Source organism: Diuraphis noxia, unplaced genomic scaffold, assembly GCF_037042655.1.
Source record: "Diuraphis noxia isolate RWA-SAM2 unplaced genomic scaffold, SU_Dnox_SAM2 contig0004, whole genome shotgun sequence".
Classification (NCBI taxonomy): domain Eukaryota; kingdom Metazoa; phylum Arthropoda; class Insecta; order Hemiptera; family Aphididae; genus Diuraphis; species Diuraphis noxia.
In genome coordinates, this window is record NW_028301714.1 from 40,155,835 (window position 1) to 40,179,525 (window position 23,691).

The 23,691-nt window shown below is 27.8% G+C and overlaps 1 protein-coding gene across 2 annotated transcripts in view; it reads right to left on the reverse strand.

The window, feature by feature from the left end:
- The window catches only part of Shaw (potassium voltage-gated channel shaker cognate w), a 153,242-nt gene continuing 129,551 nt past the window's right edge, over window positions 1–23,691 (reverse strand). Inside the window, exons 6-8 of one of the 2 annotated variants that reach the window (XM_089225606.1) lie at window positions 17,098–18,139; window positions 14,627–14,701; window positions 188–290 (exon numbers count right to left, since the gene is read on the reverse strand). In XM_089225606.1, the coding sequence (XP_089081732.1) occupies window positions 14,676–14,701; window positions 17,098–18,139 (1,068 nt within the window). In that variant the 3' untranslated portion in view covers window positions 188–290; window positions 14,627–14,675. Of the gene's footprint in view, window positions 291–14,626; window positions 14,702–17,097; window positions 18,140–23,691 lie in introns of both variants that reach the window. The other variant, XM_089225605.1, reaches the window with a different exon arrangement.

Consider the following 23,691-nt stretch of genomic DNA (forward strand, 5'->3'; position numbering starts at 1 on the left):
TTATATTATTTAGGTATTATATAATATCGTAACGGGAGTGTATTTTGTCATCTTTGGAAAAACAATAAAACTTAAAAACGAAAAATATTAAACGATTTTGATCCTTGATTTCCACTCGTATTTTAGAATAAACGTTCCTCTATCACGGCCGTTGCCGCAATTCACCGTAGGCATTCACGTTTTTGTGGCCGACTGTTTCCTTGGACCGCTAACGCCACCAACACCCGTGGACATCACTGGTTCGGCTTTTACTCCCACGCCATTCGGGTTCAACGTCATTGCAACGCCAACTGCATACGAAAGGTGATGAAAAATAAAACAAATAAATCACTGATCAATAACACTGTGTTGCTCTGTATATACATAAATGCGTTAAAATATGTACGCTTCTTCATGGGCTCATGGCACATAATTTAATCATCGATACAATTATTGATTTGGAGCTTAGATATACTAACTACAATATAAAATTAATAAAAAGCACTTGCAATAAAGCAAAAAAACACTAAAAAACATAAAAAGCACTAATAATAATTCTAAAAATATACAATACAAATAATACAGATTTATTTTAAGAAACCTATAAGTATCATTAACCATTAGACGTTTTATTATTTTCAATATATCATAAAATATAATAATGTGTTGAAGAAGCTTCAATGATTTCTACAGATAATATATTTTGGTAAGTAGTAAAATGTTATTACCTATCTCTAATATTCTTACAAAATGTCTTGGATTTGGGTTCAAAGAAATTCATTTTAATAAAATAGGTATAAAGTATTTTAATGTATATGATACATTTAGTAAAACAAAAAAAAAACACGATAGAAAACGATATTACAGTATAACATTAACAAAACATTTTTTGTTTCATTTATGACATTATATAATATTTTAAAATTAAATCACGTCTCTACTACTTACTTTAGACGATTTATTGGAAGTATATTGTAAGAACATTAATTTAAAATGAGAATAGTATGGATTAACGGTTCCCGAACTGTGAGTTAGGCCTCCCATGAAAAGCACAACCATTTATTAGAGGAGGTGAAGGTAAAAATTGATATTTTAGATCAATTATACTTCGTTGAGATGTTTATCAAATGAAAACCCAGCGTTATCGTGTCTTCTGAATATTTTCGAACTATAATAAATGATGACCAATAAATCATATATTAATATATATTATATTTTGTCTGACAATAGCAGTAGTAATAGTAGTAGTAATAGTAGTCATAAATTAGTGTTACGTGAGTGTTAGTTAAGTCGTAATTTATTTATTCGAGGTAGGTGAGATTATTTTAATTTATTTTATTTTATAATTTTTTTTAGGGATGCGTGAACCAAAAAAGTTTGGGAACTACTGATATAACTGAAATATTATCAAAATATGACAAATACAGAAATAGATAAATGAATTTTAACATATTGAGTGACTGACGAATATAATTAAATTTTAAATTTGCCTTTTCATTTATGTAAATATTAAAATTTGTTAAAACTCAAATAAATAATTATTGTACAACAATTTTTTTATCGATGTATTTTTTTTCTTTTTAGGAATTTTTAATTTGTATACTAATGTGACATATTATTAGTCCTGAAATATGATATTAAAAATAAAGATTACTATTAATAAGAAGAAACCTACAACATCACAATGATAAAGAATATAAAAATATATTTAACAGGCAAATATATATTTTTTTTTGTGAAAATACTTTAAAATTAAATTACTTAACAGCGGTTTACGTATAGTAGAAGAAGAGCGTCTGAATATATATTGCTATTAGGATATTAGATATATGTACCTAGTACCTATTTATGTATCAACGTGTCTATTGGTATTACTTTAAACAAAAAAATATTATTGATTAGGTATCATTAAATTAAACGCTTATATGCTTACCTAGCTGACCTGCATTTATTTTATCCACCATAAAGTCAACATAATATTATTTGGCTGGTGTTAAATGCTATATAGCTATATATATATATATATACATATATATATATATATACATATATATATATATATATATATATATATATATATATACATATATATATATATATATATATACATATATATATAATATATATTTTAATACAATATGCCCTGTAGTACCCACCCTGCCGACGATAATATGCATATTGCATATATATTATATCATATACCCGCTTAGGTCCATACCTCTCGTTTAATATACAGACATACAGCGCGCGCTGACAAGACGTTTGAACGGTGAAATTATTTTATAATGGAATTTATTAATAATAAAACGGCACGCGACTGTGAATAATACGAATTTAATTTTACATTGTTCGAAAATTATTACGATTTCGTTTACGCGAGCATTTTAGAACCTAAACGGACCAGCGGGGCGAACGGATTACGATACACATTCTGAATATTATACGTAGGTAGGAATATTATTATTTTTATTATTAAAATGTTATTGTTACGCACATGCGCAATCCATCTATACCAGCGCGAAGTTGTTTTAAAGGTTACGATTGATGCAATAAATTTTTCAACCTTTTTCAAGCCAAAATTGGTTTTTGAGTGCCTGTTAGGTAAATCAACAAAGTCCATTCTGTCTAATATTATAATTTATTTTAAATAGTAGTGAAACGAAATATGTGTTAGAGCTGCAAGTATGATGAGTATCATAGTTAAAAAATATAAATGGTTACTACTAGTTTTGGACGTTGTTCATCATCATAGTTTTACTCTAATATTAATGGTTTAAGTTATATAAATAAAAAATAAAATATAAAACGTAAATACATATACTTATATTTAAATTATATTAGCATGCAATAAAATATTATTAGGTTCGAAATTGAAAGTATCTTTTAAATATAATCCATAGACACTTGCGCTACATTTTTAGAATACATTTTTTATTTTTTAATACTGAAAATAAAAAACTTGAAAATTGATAAAATTTTTTTTGAAATATTCAATATAGCCAATTTGTAAATCTGATTTTTAGAAAAATGTATATGGTAAAAACACTTATTTAAGTCAAATGGCTGATTTTTGATTTTTCACAATTTTTTTTAAATATTAATATTTTCGTTAAGTAAATTACGATCTAGTTTATGTTAGAAACCTTGTAGATTCATATAATAATAAAGTTTTTTAAAAATATTTTTAAATAAGTGCATGTTAAAATCTAATTATTTTTTTTATTGTATTTATTTTAATAATATGTGATGTATAAACTATAAATTACTATAATTTACGTAACGAAAATATTGATATTTAAAAAATTGTAAAAAATTGTAAAAAATCAGCCTTTTGACTTAAATAAGTGTTTTTACCATATAAATTTTTCTGAAAATCAAATTTACAAATTGTCTATATTGAATATTTTGAAAAAAAATATTTTATTAATTTTTAAGTTTTTTATTTTCAGTATTAAAAAATAAAAAATAAAAAATAAAAAATAAAAAATGTATTCTAAAAATGTAGCGCAAGTGTCTATGGATTATATTTAAAAGAAATTTTTTAAAAATATTGATTAAAACAAAAGTTATTTCATTTGTCAGAATGTCAGATCTCTGTGGGACACCTGTATACAATAATATGTAATGAGAGAAATAATTATTAAAAACAATAAAAACATTTTTCAGAAAAAGTGATTTTTTATGTACTGAATAATATATAATGTTAATTAATATACTAATTTAATATTATATATATATTATATATACTAAATTTTTACTATTGTATATAGGGTATACAATTTCAAATATTTTATGGTATTAGATATTTAAATTTAAAAAAAAATGACTTATAAGTGAATAACTGTCAACTATTAATAAATTATATGATAAAATAATATATGATTTGTATTCAGAAAAATCAGTCTAATCTACTGTACGTATTGCCTATAGAAAAATAAACTATTGATTTTATATTAAATATATTATTAAATATTCTTAGAATTATAGACATGTAAGTCTCCGTTTTTCATCGTATTTATCGTTGACTTAATATTTATCACATCCATTATAGTGACTTATTTAATGATGAATTATACTTGAAATATACTATAAAGCATAGCCAGTTTCCCTGTTTATTAAATTTTCTTAGCATGACATTATACAAATTTCGAATGGTTGGTAAAATTGTATTTATAATCGAAAGCCGCTGTGAGTTTTAAAATTATTGTGAAAAATAATGTATTATATTATCCAATACACGATTTGAGCTGGTTCCGGTGAATGTCGGAAAAGAGAAAAAGTAATATATTATCAAAGTTTGTGTTCGTGAAAATAGAGACGTGGATCAAAATAGTTTCCGGAATAATTGTTAATGAAAACGATTTCTTTAGTTTGAAACAGCAAAATATATTCTACTCACGAACTCTGCGTCTCTGGCTTCATATAAAATATGTGTATAAGCGTTTTACAGATAGTTACTATTTGGTCCCTCCTATAAAGTTAATAATATGATACACGTATGCAATGTACAAATATTATATATATATATATATATATATATATGTATATATATATTATATATATATTATGGGAACATGGCATCAATTAATTTTTGAAAGTATTTCGTCTTTTCCGAGGACTGCCATTTAGGATCCGTTTTACAATCATAGTTTAAACCTCGGTTATGCTTGAAACACTGATTTTACCGCCTGAATTCCGTGGTTTAACCGGAGTTCAACTATTGTAATACGGGGCCCTTAATGTTTTAAAATTACTCTAAAACTTAATTTTGTTACATTCCAGGTCGATCGTATAATTTTAGCATCTGATGATCAAAATTTGAAGTTAATCCACACGTTTACAAAAGTAAATAACACCTGTACATATTATGCATTCAACAATTACCTCTCAAACTCTTTATTTAATTTAAAAAAGGCATTTATGGCTCAATATTAATTTATATTTACTACACACTTACTGGTTAAATATATATTTTCATACACGGAGTATAATTTTAGAAATATTTAAAGCAAAAATTATTTGGATTTAAAAAAAATATGTAGGAAGGAGTAATCATTACAAATATTTATTTATTTCTATAAAAGTTTGGTCCAATTAAGCTAAAATATTTAGTATTTAATATTCGAGATCTAGTTTCTATTCTAATCTAACCAAATCCCTCTGGGCTTTCCTTACATTGTGAATGTGTGAGTTATAAGACGTTTAATATTAATTAATCATATTACATTTATTGAAACGTCATAGAATAGCCCTAATAGGTAATAAGTTAACGCAACGATATCCGGTAAACGTTAATCGACATTAAATGTGTTCACCGTTGTTAAATATCTGACCGTTGGCTAATGTTATTTGCATAATATCTAATAATTATAGTAACATTAACTAAACCTAACATATACGCGTACAACGCAACATATATATATATATATATATATATATATATATATATATATATCAGGAGCGTAGTCATAGAAGCCGGGTACCTAGCTAATTAGACTAAATTTTACACTTCCAGCAGCAATGATTTTGCTATTAAATTATATTATTAAAATATATTAAATTAAGAAAATTAATGTACATTAGATTTTAACTAGCGTGGCAAGCCACATGTATTGGATATCAGATTAACTTAAATGTTTATTTATTAATCTTTTTGTACCTATCATGTTCAGACATATTACATTGGCAAGTAATTAAAAAGTTGTAGAAGTTTCCTGCAATTCCTCTCTGCAGTCTATATTCATAAGTATCATTTTATAAGTGAAACTAAATAAAACTAATATTACATTGACATTGTTTGAATTTAACATTGAAAAAAATATGATATTTTAGGGAAGTGCAGTTTGAACTGGGTAATATTCGCTAGAATTGGTAATTTTTACGTGATGATTTATCTTCAAAAACCTACGATTTATCAAAAATAATCCACCATCATAATATTAATTACCGAAATTCAATAATCGGAAAAGGCAAACAATCGGCACAGAGAATCCGATTTTATTCAAGTAATGTAGTGATCTATAATAACCTTCCATCTCCCCGTTAAAATTCTAGGGTACACTATTGAAAATCGTATCATGTATCGTTAGCTCCATATAAAATCGATGAATAAGAAACCAAAATATTGTTTTTTAGCTTTTCTTAAAACCGTTGTACCTATGAGATTTCATGGACGATTTTATTATTCTGTCAAATTGTATGCAAATATTATGAGTCTTTTATGTCTTTATGTGATTTCACAATTTCTTCTTTTACTGATTTAAATGTTCATTTATTACACTTAGTATTAATTAAAAAATATAACGTTATTTATTATTATATAATATATATATATATATATATAATTCGGGTAAACATACCTTGAACACATTTTAGGTTACCTTATGTGAACACGTTGTTTACGTGTCGCAGTATAATTCTTTTATTACTTTTATTACCTAGTTATTATATTTGTATTTATATTTTATCATGTATATATGCCTAATCATCTATTATCTTGTATATGCAGTATGCATACTTATATTTTAGAGAAACAACTATGAACATTTTAATATTTTATAATAATTATAAGATATCGTATGCCGTTAACTAAAATTATTTTACTCAGTCGAACAGAAGCCTTGACTTCTGGAGAGATATTGTTTAACCACATAAAAAAATCTATCATCGTTTTTATTAAATTGTCTGTAATTTTATAAGCTATTTAATACATTTAATCTTCAACGAGTGTTTTATAGTATACACCTACTCTAGCAGTGGTGACGCAACGAAAAATTAATATAACTTCAAAAGACGTATTTTTGTCAGTTTTTTGTTCAGAACTTTAGTTACTCGTAGTTTTGCGAACATTTAATTATCTTTAAGACCCAGTTCCTCGTGTAATGTTTGTTCGACGCAAACTTTTCTTATATTATATTATAAAACCGAGTGATGTACAGGCGGATTCCATGTTATAGTGTTAGTGTAACAGGACATTAATTTAAAAATATATTTAATTATATTATTATTCGAACTTGAGCAAACATTGAGTATTACACAGTATCTACTTGTAAAAGACTTTTATGGCGATTTCTTGAATCACGTAATTTGATATACAGTTACCTAGTGTGTTGAAGTAATATAATATAATATTATGATTTTAATGCAAATATTTATATTTTGACAAAATTTGAAATAATTATCATGAAAAATCGATCAAAAAATATAAGTTATTTTGTGTAAAAAAACATTATTTATTCGATAGATAAATTAATTTATGAGTAAATTTATTATGTATGATGTATGAATATATTTTTTTTAAGTTAGGTTTATTGCCAGTGAAGAATTGTATTTTCTTATATCATAATTTTTAATAGTAGACAGAATAAGTATTCAATGATACCACTGGATTGTGACAAATACATCAAAACTATTAACTTTTATTATTACAATTTATAACTGTTTAGCTTTAATTTCTCTTCTAAACCGTAGCTTTATTTATAATTTCATATTACAAACAAAAACATCACAACATTTTAACATAAATATTCTCTATGCGAGTCGATATTAAATTAGATGATGTGATAATGACGAAAACTTTTTTTTATCGTAAACACAGTTTATTTTTTTGGGATTAGAAGGAGGTAGATTGAAGACAGATGAACAGCAATTTTTCGACGTGGTAGACAATAGTGATGCATCATAGCAGTAATCAACTAAACTGCAAATAAAGTCACTGCTGGCCGTCTGCTGTTAGAAGTAGGTTTTTTTCCCGGGATACCATCGAGTTTTTGCTTCGTCTTCGGTCGTCCACGCGCCAAAAGCTTAACAATTTTTTTCACCCCTTCCACAACCGAAAAAATGGAGTTATCTGGACATAAGTTGGATGGGTAATAAATCTCAGTGGATGAAGTGAAGAGCGTATGCAGTTTTTGTAATGCTTTTGACGGTTCATTTGGTGACTCGTCGCCCGGTTACGCAACGTTTATTCGAGACAATGGCAGCAGACAGCAGTAGTATCTTTTCAAAAGTCTCCAGGACACTTCACATAATAATAATAGTATACGCGTCCACATATACTTATATACTTTTAACATCGACCGCGTTCAAAAACAGTAATCAACAGCTCATTGTATAGTTCATGGGCCGAAATCGTGTACTTAACTTCACGCGTGCGCTCGCACTGTGTGTGTGTGTGTGTGTGTGTGTGTGTGTGTGTGTGTGTGTGTGTGTGTGTGTGTGTGTGTGCGCGTGCGTACTAGCACACATGTGAAAGTTAATTAATTAATTGTATTTTATAATACAATAATATTATATCATTATATTTTGGTCGCGGTTATTATTGTGGTTTTGGTAATGTATGGAGGGCTTGTTTTTGAAGTCAGAATATGGCTTTGCTTTTGTACTCAGGCGGTAGATTTCACGACCCCTCCCACATTTGAAAACCACGCTGTCCATTACTGATTTTTGACGAAACGTATTTCTAAACAATGAACTTCTGCTGAGTTCTACCATTGTCGTATATCATCGTAAACTGATTCCACGAAATCCCAATTCCAGGTGTTTCAGTGTCAGTAACAGTCATAGTGATTTATCAACACGTTTGTACTCGTTAATGAATTTTAAATCACTGATTTTGATTATTTTAGCATTAATATGGTTTGGGTAAGATTTAAAATTTAGTACTGCAGTTACGACGTGTTAAAATGTTAAATCTACCATGGTTAATATTGAATATTTTCTTTAAATTTTAATCAAGGTTGAGTTGCTCGAGAACCGTTTCGTTTAATTTCTCCTTTTAAATTGATATGTCTCTTTTGAGATCCGGTTAAGACAAAACATATTATAAGATTTCATGGTTGATCTAAAATGCTAATATTTCATGACTTAATTCGATGCTAATTAAAGCCAAATAACTTGTTGAATACAGGATTCGAAAAATAACAAAATAACGAATAAAAGTTTGGGATATTTTTGTTTTAAAAATTAAACAAGAAGGTAAATATGGATAAGAAATACCTACGAATATTCGAAAACAACAATTAATAGAAGATAGTATGCTCTGCGGTGAGTATGACAATCCGTCAACAACGAGAGTGAAAACTAAATTAATGGGATCGAATGTAAGTTTAATAATTTCGTATATGCATACGTTTTTTACGTACCTATCTAGATATTTATATTATAAATTTTTATTTCACATCTCATTAGAACAATAGATAGATAGTTACAACCTTAATGACCGTATATCAACTTAGCTCAAGTCGTTTTTTTTAATGACATGAAATATATTTTTCCAGAGTAAACAGCTACATTCATTATCGATCGCAATACACAGTAAAACGGTTAACGCTTCATGCTATGGTATTTTACGAGTCAAATGCCCAAATGTACACACATTCGTATTGTACAACGTAAGACATTGTTTTTATATGACTATGTTTAAAAAATATTTATTTTTAAAGTTCTATACTTATATAACTGTGACTCATTTAAGGGTACCTATCACATTATTACACGTTCACACGAACACCGAGTTGATTATATTATTATTACGTTTCAAAAAAATGAAAAAAGAAAGAAACAGAGTTAATAGTTGAACATAAAATTGTACACAAGCTAAACACTCAATTACTTACAAAGTAAAAGTCAATTAAATATATTATTTTATTCTCAGTGAGTTTTTCGTAATACAAACAAAGAAAGTAAACATATTTTGTGCGTGCTATGGAACATACCTGCTATACACCAAACTTTCCTCGGGTTTTTAGTCATGAGAAAATTACAATAGTTACGTACTTTTCAATGTCGAACATTTACACATAAATCATTAATAACCAAGATTGCTAACATGAATATTTGATTGAATCGTCAATTACCCGATCGAGATAAATGGCGTTGTTTAAACAGAACGTTATAGTACACATGCTATCACAAATCGTTGAATTATAAATATCTCGACAACTTGCACACTGGTAGCCGCCCCGAAATCCTTTTACACTGCATCAAAACAATATCTGTCATAATGATATATATTATAGCTAACAATATTTACGTTATTATGATAAATAAATTACGCATATCGCAAACAATAAAGACAGTCGGTAAACGTTACTGATTGCATAGATGAATATCGATGTAGGTTTGAAAAGTAAAAAGTGATTTTTCTTAGGAAACTTTCTGGAAAACTTTTCAGACAAACATCAATTTTTTCTGACCCTCGACTTTTTTGTGTATTTTATGTGAATATTGATTGAAAGAGCTTTGCTATTTTGAACGATTTCTAAATGGAAGTATTATAATATTATGAAGTTAACCTTCATTTTGAGCAATTAATAACGATATTCGTCGTTTTTTATTAAAAAACAATTTATTCTCTTAATAGGTCAATTTTGTGGTTTTATACCTATTAAGTGTAGTTATATAAAACACAATTACACCCATACTGCATATATATATTTTTTATTCATAATTTTAAAATGTTATTTCTTATTTTAGTATTAGTAGAACCTAAAGATCAACCTTATCATACTATGGAAACGTGTTAAAACAATTAAATAGTAATTAATTACTAAGTTATACGAGGGAATGAAAATACATAAATGGAAAAGTAAGTATCTATAAAAATATGAAAGTTTGTATAAATTATAATAGGTATAATTATAATTATAAATGGAATAATGGCGATAATGATTTTACGGTCTTACGGATCACAAGTCGATGAACGTAATAATGGTTACACTGTGGCCTGAAATATGTAATTTAATATTTAAACTATTGATTAAAAATAAAACCTTTATGTTATGAAATACAATACAAGTATATTTTAATCACAAGCTATACTGTTCATATTTGCTGTGGTTTAAAAAATTATTGATTTTATGTGATAAAATACAAACGTTGAAGATCTAAAAATGATTTTAAATTATACCTCAATGATTATTATATTCAATGAGCGTTTGCGCACATTTGCCTTTTTTACAACTCATTTGTGCAAAAACACAACTTGATTGCACACATAATATAAATTGGCTACCTGTGACGAAAATCTCTAGTATCTCTAGGTAACTCGTTTACGCACACATTTTCCTACTTACTTTAATAGACTTATGATAATGCCGATAATGTTTTTTTTTTCGGGATTCATGCATTGATCTTCTTAGCAATTTTACATCATTATGTTCTAAGTTTGTTATACAATTATCTTATATTACTCTTCATGATGATTATGAGTGTCGGTTACTTTTATAATTTTGTTTAATTTATTAACAATAAAACTCTCAGGATATTTTTATTAGTACATTTAAAATTTGAATATCTACTCATTAAAACACGACATTTACTTAAATTTATAATTATCGATATTATACTGAATCGAAACTATTGAAACTGTACTAAAAGTAGTTTGGTTTAAAAAATTCAAATGATATAATATGATGGTTTGTATTGCCATCTGTAGTAATACACCTATACATGTGTGTGAATGTGTCGTTGTGCGCAACCGAGTTGTTGATTTACGGGTAAAAAATGTTGAATGTGCGCAAACGAGTCACAGCGATCAATAAACTAGATTCAAAAATCTATTTTACTATACCTATATATTATTATCTTAAATCAAATTAAAAAAGAATATTTTTGATATAGTGAACTTTAAAAAGTATCAAAACGTAATTATTTTTTTTTTCCAAACATAAGTTTACATTAATTTAGTTTATACCTCCAGCGTGACGTTGCCGTTTTAAATGATAATTTATAATAAATGGGCATGCATGCCAAGATTAAATTATATGGCATATCCTAATTACAGTGCACGTAATTCCACTGTCATCATTTAGGTGCAGACGTGCAAAAGTTGATTTGACCTTTTTTCGGTTGTCAGTGGTTTTTAATTTTTATACACATATATTTATATCATTTTGTGTCGTATTTTACACTTTATACCCACCTACTCTCCGTACGTTCCTTTTTTTAAATATTGTTTTGAAGTAGAGGCTTCCAATCAACACATGTTTGCAGCGGTACGTATATTATGTGCGCGATATCTATTGTTTGTAAATTATAAATACTACTAGATACGTTGGCTTACACGTTCCTTATAAATTTTTCCATTTATATGTGTTTACTTCACTATCGATAAAGTATCATAGATTGTGGGTGTGAGGTGTAATCTGGCTTAGAAAAAATCAATCTCACCCCATGATTATTTAATTAACGTGTTCTATTATTTTACATGATAATTTTGTATCATATTCAAACAATTAAGTCTAGTTTTCTTTAAATCTGTCTTCATCGAGCTTATCAACTGTATCGGTATTTCCAAAGCATCAACGATGACAAAGATAACTCTTGTATTTATTGTTTAATCTTTTTTTGAGAGAGAAACGCGTACTATCTATTTTCATAGAATTTTCACAATTTTATTAATACCCAATTATTATAAAAATAACAATATCTACGTTGCTTTGTATGACATTGGTACGCTAAGCTACAGAAACGCTTTAAGTGTACGTACCGGCGGCCGGTGTTTCAAGCTAGCTCCCGGATAGGTTACTAGTGATTATACCCAGGTTTTTAGCAGCAAATCCTTGACATACATACAAAAAAACGTGGTCCGACCAATCGTACTATCTCTCACAGTCGAAAAACCTACTAAAAATAATGACTCAATGACCTATGTTACCGTGGGTTAATTAATAAAAATAAATAAATAAATTTATGCTTACAAATTAAAAATAGTACAACAAAAAATTATATTTTATGCAGCTGTAAATATATAGAAAATAGTGTTAATAATAATAGCATAAAAACCTAAATAAATGATTAGTTTATTCAGTTATAATATTTCTAGGTATTTTTTTTAAATATTTTCATATATACTTATGTTTTTGTTTCCTTATTGCAATTATAATATTATTTCTCTTCTACTAATTTTAAATATATTTTCAGGACATAAGCTTGGACAATAAAATAATATAATATGTTTAATTATCGTACAGCCTTTTTATTGTATGTTTTTTCTATGACACAATAAAACTATGTTATGTCACATGAATACATGATATCAGCAGTAACTGATACCTAATGTAAAAAGTTACAGCGTCTTCGAAAGATGCTCTTAATGTCATAAATATACGCATGCATCATGACTCATTGAGAAGAGCTACGGCAAATAAGGCGTGTGTTCTCGGTAACGTGCATCACTCGCTCTAACTACGATACCTTTGAACTGTAATTTACCTCTTAGTGTGCATTAGTATAACTTCTCTTCCAGTGGGACATAAAAAAATATTAATAGGTACATTTCTTAAGGGTAACTTTACAATGCTTAAACAACAATTGAATGACCAACCAGTCATGAGGAAACTAAATATGTATTTAAAATGTAAATATTATATTATATTATTATACATATACCACAGACAAAATAAAAAACCACAACAAATTCTGATGTAAATACTTATTGCACAGCTTATAGTACCAGGTGCGATGCATCAAAAAAATAACGTTATAAAGGTATTGTTCAATTAATTAAAGTTTAACCTTGCAATTACTCGATTAGGAATTAACATGATATTTTATTTATTCTTTGGATAGTATAATATCGTATGTAATATAAAACTGTTTTTAGTTGTTGTTGATAAATCCGTTTCATATAGGTATTATAATTACGCGTTGACATTAACCAATTAAAAGATGAAGTAAATATAGTTACTGATTATGCGAATAATATTGTTATTATCATTATTAATACAGTACGCGATAGTCTCTATAATGTCGAATGCGTATGCACGTGAAATAAACTATAATAATATCATTGGTATTAATATCCCCCTAATCTAACCTAACCCCGGAACTCAATTTACATTAAGATATAACAGCTGATGGTGGTGATCGTCATTTTGATCACACTTTCCGGAACTCCATTAAAATTTTCGAAATTGGATTACATGTCGTTTTATGATTTCGGTCCAGTCGGCCAATTGGAGTATAATAAGATTTCATCGTCAAAGTGTACATATTATTACAAGATGTCATATTATTATGTCAGAGATATGTCTGAAAATCGAAAATATATTATTTGTTTTTACGTCAAATCATCTTGTTATACGCTGGCGATATGGTTCAATTTGATAACATTTCTATGAAATTAAATTAATGTTAATAATAACTTACTATCTGAAATGAATTCAAACATTACGATGATGGTACAAGTTAGCTTAAAAGTCAACAAATCTTCAGAATAATATTTTATATCAGATTACTCTGAATTAAAATTATGCTATATATTACCGATTGTTTGTAAAATCTGTTGTATATTAGACTTTTCTAATTGGTTTAATAATATGTAATTAATGTTCCATTTAAAAAGATATTTATTTTCACTCTATTTTAATAAATAGATTTTAGGAGATAAGATGAATTATTAAATTAAGTATAGTAATATTATTTAAAAAATAACAAATTTAATTAATTTAATAATAAGCATAAAGTACTGTGATTGACACACGCCTTTTTACAGGGTTCTTACTTTGCAATTGAAACTAATACTATCATATTATACTTATCAATGTTATAATTGGATTCAACAATACCAAATAAAACACCATGGTGCGAATTGAAAAAAATGTTAATTATGTGTGTAATATTAAAGTGTTTATATTATGTATACCGTTGATGATTTGTTTGTTTTTTTTATTATGTTCAGAGTGTATTATCGATTAGTATCTCGTGACGGGTTCAGTTTCTGTAAGCATTACACACCATTTATAAGCGCATGATTAGCAAAATATATGGTTTGACCCAGCTCTGCTTATTTAAAAACACATTCTTCTTCCGTTTTAATAGATCTTATAGATACATGGGATGATTAATATTCATTAATTCAATTAACATTAGACGGTTTTATTTTATACACAATTTAAATTTTAAATCTTATGCATCATAAATTATAATATTATTTTGTTCTTGTTTTAATAATCTAAATTTTAGACGAAAAGTGTTTTTAAACTCGCAGATTTCGTTCAATAATTAATGCGAAAAGCAATGGCACTGGCAGATCTAACGTCTTACATAATAATAAAGTCTTCATTAATCATCACAGTGATTTAAAATCACGGAGTTGTGAAACTTGGATTTAAGAACCATTCTATTATACACTGAGACGTTAAGTATAATAATAGCAAATAGACAGTTTGATTAGGAGAACCACCACAAAACTTAACGTCTTTTCTACAAGAACTTTGATCTGGTATTTGTGTATAATTAATTTAATTTAAATGGAAATATCATAACGTCATGTATGTGATTAACTTAAATCAAAACATTTTTGCTTGTTCAAATGGTCATACTTACGTTACCACCGAGTTAATTTATGAATTTTTTTTTAAATATCAAACCATTGCTATTTCGAATTTAATAACAAAATTATAATTAAATTTAAATTTTTGTTTTTCGAAAAATTGAAATCATTTATAAAACGAACAGAACGCTAAAATAGTTTAATTAAATGTGATTAGGGGAGGGCTTCCAACTCCGATAAATAACCACTGTTGTGCATAGAATAAAATGGGCAAACTATACGTTTGGACCAATTGAAAAATAATTTATTAACGTATATTATTAAAGGTAGCAGATATATATTATACCTAAACACCTAATATGTAACCATTTGTCAACGCTTTTAAATTAACAAATGTAAATAATATTTTTATCGTTTTAAAATAATCGAAAATTATCTATAGATTCAATAATACTATTATTATCGTCCTTAACAATAATTACAGAGATATAATGCTATCCAAGTAATACTTTTGTGAAATGAAGTCACGCTAAATATTATAATTAAGTGTTATTAATAGTCTGGGATTTATATGTACCTAATATAGAAGAAAAAATGGATGTATGATAATTGATAATATATAATTAAACTATAATTAAAATGAACAAAATATGTAGTGAAAGGTGAAAAAAAGCATTGGAATGCAAAGCGATCATAAATGATATAATAAAGTTTAAAATTTTTGAAATTAAAGCTAACCCTGATTTATATCTGAGATTTTAAAATTTCAAAGAAATGTATTATCTATAACTACACACTTAAAATAGTTTTACTAGTAATTGTATCAAATTATAGATTACTAATAAACCACTCATTTAATATTTATTATGTACATTTAATTATTATTTTATTTTTTAATATTTCTAGAATTTGGAATTACGAATTATAAAAGACAAAAGTGGAAATTATACAAATTATGCAAAGTTATGTAAAGATATTATCTTAAATAAAATACATTTTATTTATTATGAATCACGTACGTGAAACGAATTAATCCTTTGTCTTAATTTATTTATCATGCTTTAGTAAAAATAATATGTATTTACATAATTATCGTAGCTCTAATTCTTAATTATTCAGAATCCGTATTCAGATCTCATATTATATACTTATAAATAGTATCTGAGTATAGATCTTAAACAACAGTGTTTTAAAATTGTAGCTGATAATGATAGTTGAGTAGGGGTACAAATTTGACTCGTGAAAAAACAGAGTGTAAAAAAAATAATAAAGTAACAAACTATATATAAAATAATAGCATTTATCGATTTGATACACATATTTTTTTTTCTGTCGAAAAACAATTTAGCGTTTATATTTTTACTGTACTTAAACAATATTCAAAAAGAAATTATTTAAGCGCAAGGCTAAATGGGTTGCCTTAAAAAATAAATAAACGAAAAGTTAAATGTAATAAATTAACAATAAAATGATAACAATATGTTTGCTGTAGGTATAAATTTTTTCATATAATTTTTTCAACTGGTCCAAACCTGATTTGACACTACAAAAATAAAAGCATGAGAAAGATAATTCCATAAATCCTTTTTGTGAGCTCGCCAGTTTTCTGCCATACCACGCGGAAATAACCTCAAAAAAACTAAAAACACATACACAAGCTTTGCGCAAAAGCCAAAGCACCCTAGATGGGAACAGCGAGAAACACAATATATTATAATACCTAAATTACTGGCAAGTTAATAAATATAACATGATAAAAGTCGAGGCAACGATGACGACGACTTAAAGGTCGTGTCAAAGGTCACACGAATGTGGCCATAGTCACGTGTTTGGTATCTCACCGACTTTGGGTCCCGCCCCGTCTTTGGGATGATTGCTCTTGATGGCGTTCATACGCCGGTTGACGGCCGGTACACCCGTCGTGTTGACTGGAGCTCCGGCCACGTTCGGCGGCAGACCACCGACGCCGGCGCACGGTCCGTGACCACCACCACCGACACCGATGCCGCCCATGCCGCAACCAGGCTGGTTTATCTGTTGCTGGGTCGGTGGGCCTTGGCCAGGTAGCCGGGGACCGCGGGGCTGTTCAACGGGCAGTACCCGTCGCCGTTTCTTTGGCAACTTGGCCCGGGCTTGCGTGTGTGAGTAATACATGGCAAAGTTGGACACGATAACGGGAACGGGCAAGGCGATGGTGAGCACACCGGCCAGTGCACACAGTGCCCCGACGAACATACCTACGTAAGTCTTCGGGGCCATGTCACCGTAACCGACAGTGGTCATCGTAACCAGGGCCCACCACAGGCCAAGCGGTATGCTGTTGAAGTCGTTGTGTGGATTGGCCTGGATGCGCTCCGCGTAGTACACCAAGCTGGCGAATATCACGATACCTAGCACCAGGAAGAACACCAGTAGTGTCAGCTCCTTGGCAGATGCCCGGAACGTCTGCATCAGTATCTTCAACCCCGACGAGTGTCGGGTGAGCTTGAACAGTCGCATGATCCGAATGATGGAGAAGAACTCAAGTATGTCAGCGTTTTCCAGGTGTGATGCGAACTTCTGCAGTATCAGGTCGATGTAGAACGATAACGTGGCGATGTAGTCGATGATGTTTACTGATGCTTTGACAAACTCACACTTGTTCGGCGATGCGATGAATCGCACTAGGATCTCGAACGTAAACCAAGCGTTGCACAAGCATTCGACGTAGAAGAATGCCTCGTGCGCATTCGTCTGGGTCTTGTCCAGCACCCAGGCGGTCGTGTTGTGAGATGTGTTCACCGTGATGTTCTTGATGATCGGCACCCGCATATTGGGGTGCGTTTTCAGGCAAAACGATAGGATTGACACGCATATGAAGAACACGGACACGATGCCGATGATCTGCAATACAATCAAACAACGACAATAATTAGAAATTACTCAGCGTCAATATACTAAATTACATATGACGTTTTTTTTAAAGTATCTATTGTATTAAAGTAATTGATGGTAGTACATTAGTTATTGAATATTTTTTGAATCGGTACTAATAAACGTTTAATACGCAAAGTATAGGTTTTGAAACTAGATGTACCTACATCGTACATATTTTTTTTTTATTTGAGAATAAATCATTTTTTCACAACGATAGATACTTTTATATTCTAATGATATAATATAATATACATTAATGTTTACAACTAATTGATTTAATGAAAAAAAAACTTATGGTTAATGGTATTTAAATATAAAATTATAAACTAATATTAGGACGACAAGATCAAAATAACAATATAATACAAATAAGGTTATAATAAACAGTAAACACTAACAACAAAACCAATAAAACTATTTCGTTATTTTTAGTAAACTTCGAACCCAAACCAAATATCTAATTAAAAATAGTGAAATCAATTATTGGCTTGAAATAACTTTAAGTTTAAACTTTAAAGTAGACTTACCTAAAATAAAATTATTAAAAAGACTGAAACGCAACAACTAAATAAATAAATTAAACGATGAAACTAACAAATACGTTCCGCAACAAGAATCAGTGAAACATTTAGACTACTTCCGAGAAAAAATTTAGAACAATTTAAATTATACCATAAAGTTCAGAAGAAAAATCTTAAAAATAAAAATAAAGTTCAGTTAAAAAGAAATTCAAAAATTCAATTTGTGGAAGAAATAAAAATCAAATGTTATACACCCAAACCATCCACAAAACCAAAATCTTTGTTCTAGATGGAATACTATAATAATTTATTCATTATATCTTTTATCTAATGCTGACATTTTTAAAGCCATAATTTTAATGCATATCCAACGAAGAAAAAAGAGTAGAGCACAATATACCAATGGACCTTTATGAAAAATTGGCCCTATGATAGTAACACAAATCTTAGGATAACTGGAACTAGCGATATAAATTTAATATTAATAGTTTTTTTTTTTTCAGTTTTAAGACAAAGTTTATCCAATAACTATTTATTATTTAATCTCACTTGAATAACCTAAGTAAAACATAATAAAAAAAGCTAATGACCTCAGCGGTTCAAGATCAATTTAGTTTATTAGGTTAGCTACAAGACCAATAACAATAAAAAAATTGCTTATAATCATACCAGATAGCTTATTTAAATTTGTTCATACAACTTTTTAATGTAAATAAATATACCTTTTGTAGGCTTTGTAAATATGGTGTTTTTCAATATCTTATTGAATAAATACATTTATATACATTATATAATATATTAGTTGAAATGTAGCAATTCGTAAATGTATATAATAATACAATACTATAACAAATATGTGTAGTAGGTATCCGCATAATATTTGATACATATATTTTGTACTACGTATAATATTGGTTTTTTGTCATAAGTATGATACTGAAAGTAAACATAATAATTTCAGTAGAGCATATTCTTAATACCTTTCGTATCATCATCTTTGTTTTATATTTTTATTGAACGTCCTCCAAAATAGTGAATATACCCTTATTAGTTATGATTCTTCACTATTATATAGCTGTATTATGTATTCAGCTATAATGGCTTACTATTATAGACAAACTCATCCACTACTCGATAAATGCAATATTAAATATTAATTATATATATTGTAATATTGTATTAATAAACTAATAAATAATATTACGTAGGTAATTTTTATTTATTTTGTTGAAACTTATCTATATTTTTTGCATCCACCGGTTTGGAAACTAAATAATACACCGTCAGCTGGTTCGATAACGTGAATTGAATATTGAATATTGTTCAGTAGATCTGTTAATATTCTTGTGTTATAATTTATAGGACTTTAAAAAGTTATTCCAAGCATGACATTCGAATTAAAAACGAATGAATAACATACTGCATCGTGGATAATGTAATCGCATATTAATATCGTTGTTATCGATGGATAACAAGAGTCTATACAGAACAACACTTTCTATCAAAATATTCTTTCTAGATCCAGGCTGAACGTGATCCATTCGATTACATCGCCATTGTGTCTGCTTTTTGGTACTTATATTATAAATCGTCTGTGAGACGCTGCAGTTATTGTATATGGCTTTGGGTGGATTGACGTCGCGCGTCGGTCACAATAGTTCTCGATAATCAAAAACCCATGTATATAAATAGACATAAGTTATCTACGCGATCCGTAAGTTTGTCAAGGTGCAGTAAAGCGTGGATGACAACGGAGGCACACTTCGTCAGCGAATACCAAAATGGTATTGTATAGTAAAAAATATTCTTCGAGTAAAAGTTTTACGCACAAACCACACAAGCGATATTTAGTAAAATACGATACCATCGAGATTAAAAAGTATGAAAGTGGTTATCGAACAGTGAATAACTTGTTTCTCGTTATAATATACATGATAATCTGAATTCCAATCTATATACCTATTACTATATTGTGTGTTATATTAGGTATCCAATATTATGTTCGATGTTGAGCGAGAGAATTCCATCACTATACAATGGTACAGTTCGTAATTAATAAAAAAAATATAAAAATTTTCCAAATTGATTAGAATAGAAAAATAGTTTGCACATTATACATTTATAATACTAAATAGTACCTATCATTAAGTGGAGCGTTACAACTTTAAATTTCCATGTATTTCGAAAAGTAAAATCTAGCCATCGATTCATAACAATAATATTATAAATAGGGCTATACGTATTAATAATTATTTTCGACAGAATATATAGTGACAGAATTATATAATATTACCTAACATAAGCCCTTAGGAAAAATACATCTTCCGCTGATACCACAATTAATAAAAGATAAGATATTAAAACCGACACTATAGTAACGTAGTGATAGGTAAGCACCTATACTTGTCAACAGCAAGATTTTGTAAAAGTTGAAATACCAGTGTTTAACTAGCTGTTGCGACCATAGGGTACGTTAAATTCAATATTATAATCATATAACATCATAAGTTGAAATTCATCGTACAACGAGAAATTATTGTAAAAAACTACGCACGTACGTATGGGATAGACATATAAATAGTTTTAACTTGTTACCTATACTCATTATTTTGTAAATAAGTGATAAATGTTAAATCTGTAACACGCATGTCACGTACGTATACCATCCATTCCATGCACCCTGTGGTCGAATTACACAAATTAATACAAGTCAACTACAGTCTATACATGTGAAATATAATATTGCATTTAATATTTTTGCTGAAACTACGTGCAATAAAAGTTAATACATTCGCATGAAGCGAATTAAGTATTTAACCTATTAGGTATATTAGATTATTTACAATTTTATATTTCAGCATAATTAAAAACATCATTTATTTTTTGTTTTAATTAATATTTTTTTTTTTGTAAATAAATTTTACTCTACACTTATTTAATTAATTATGCCTAAAAAAAAAAAAAAAACACTAAAGGCTCTTGGGATAATATTGAAATAGGTATACTCTGTGTAATAATGGTTAAATAACTTTTATTATTTTCATTAAAATTATAATATATTAAGTTCAAGATGAATGGATAATTTTTAAATATTTTTACCTCTCAAGGTTTACAATAAATACACTTGAACTCAAATAATGTAACAGAAAAATAATGTTATACTTATTCAAAAATTGTATGCGCTAATTACTATTTAAATATTTTTTACCAAAAATGGTCTATTTCCTATACTATTTTTTATAATTTGATGATTCATGGGGTGCTATTTAAAATGTTTACTCTTCTTTGAATATAATTTACATGTGATTCAACGGTATTATACTTTTATGAAATGTTCCATTGACACGCCCTTTACACAATAATATTTCAATTTATACAATTCCATTAGTTCTGGCGAACTGTTACTTATCATACGTTAAACGGACGTATATAAATTGGCATAATGATGTTTAACAAATCACGAGACTATATCTCCACGAAAATTTAATTCAATAACCCTTCCCCTCTTTCAAAAAAATGTTTTAATGTTGTAAAAAATATTATATTTTTATAAATTATGCTTATAGTATATGACTTAATATATTTTACACCGCAAATCGTTTATTTGTTGATTGATCAGTGTACTTGTATATAAATAGTAATATTATAGTTACGTTGCTGTTCCAGAAATAATAATGATTTTTAAACGCTATGGTTTTTTTTATAATGAATTGAAAACATGATTTTGTATGAATTCTATTTAGATAAAAAAACTGAATATAGTAATTCGTTGAAAAGGTCAAGAGTATTTTTCTTTTGTCTGCTCTTATCTCACACTGTTATTATTTATGATTGTTTTCAAATTGGATTTGTCTGTGTTTGTAAAAGTATAATTTAGTAAAATGATATAATAATAATATATTATTCCAATTTTATTCAAACGTTCGTTGCTTTTTATTACAAGAACGAGGATTTCAAACAAGTTGACTCAATGAATTCGTTAACCAAACGAAATATATAGTATAATGTAATTTCATCATTTCTTTTTTTAGAAATTGGTCTTTAAAGAAACAAGTACAAATGTTTATGCATCTGTGTGTGATTACGAGATTTTGTTGGAGATGAGAGGAAACAAATGTTTCGACTACAATATGTTTAATTTTATTTTATTGTCAGATACTCATATAACTACGAACGAAAGACAAAAAACAGATGGCCAAACGTCAAATTTTTATTTCACCCTTATTTTTCCACTAGAAATTGAATTACCAAAGTAATTCTCAAGATAAAATTATTTATAATTAATAAAACAGTTAAATACACTATTTGGAAATAGCAAAGATATAATGTTGGAATATTATAATGAAGTTCAAAGTTTAAAACGAATATTGCTCGAAAGTTGTGGTTGAATGGACTTTTCGCTGGTGTAAAATCCACATTAAACTTATTATGACCCTGTGTGGTTACAACCATTTAATTTGAACTCCGTTGTAAAATGTTTAATTGATAGGTAAACTAATGAGTAATGTTTATTATATATTTTATTAAAACAATCATTTAGAATAATCGTTATTATCTTGTACGAGAAAAATATAACAAACCTATTAATTGTTTTAAAACTTTAAAATCATAAAAGGAGAAAAAAAATTTAAATTTGTTATCTCATAAATATATACATTATACAATTTTATATATATAAAAAAAAAAACTTATAACATGATACATATTTAAATGTATTTGCTTGATTTAAAATTTATTTTTGGCTAAAATATTCACTAAAATAAATAATCAAATGGGACAAAATTCGTCTGTTGGAGAAATTTATAGATAGGTCAAAATTATAAATTAAATGTGATAGAAGTTTAGATACTATTTATATGGTTATATAGCAAGGATTGAAATCACGAACATTTCGTATTGTTTCAGGTAGTTAGTAGTCACAATATATAAATGAAAATCAGTTTTCTCTATTTTAGAATTTCATATAATTAACAAAATTATACATGTTACACTACCTAG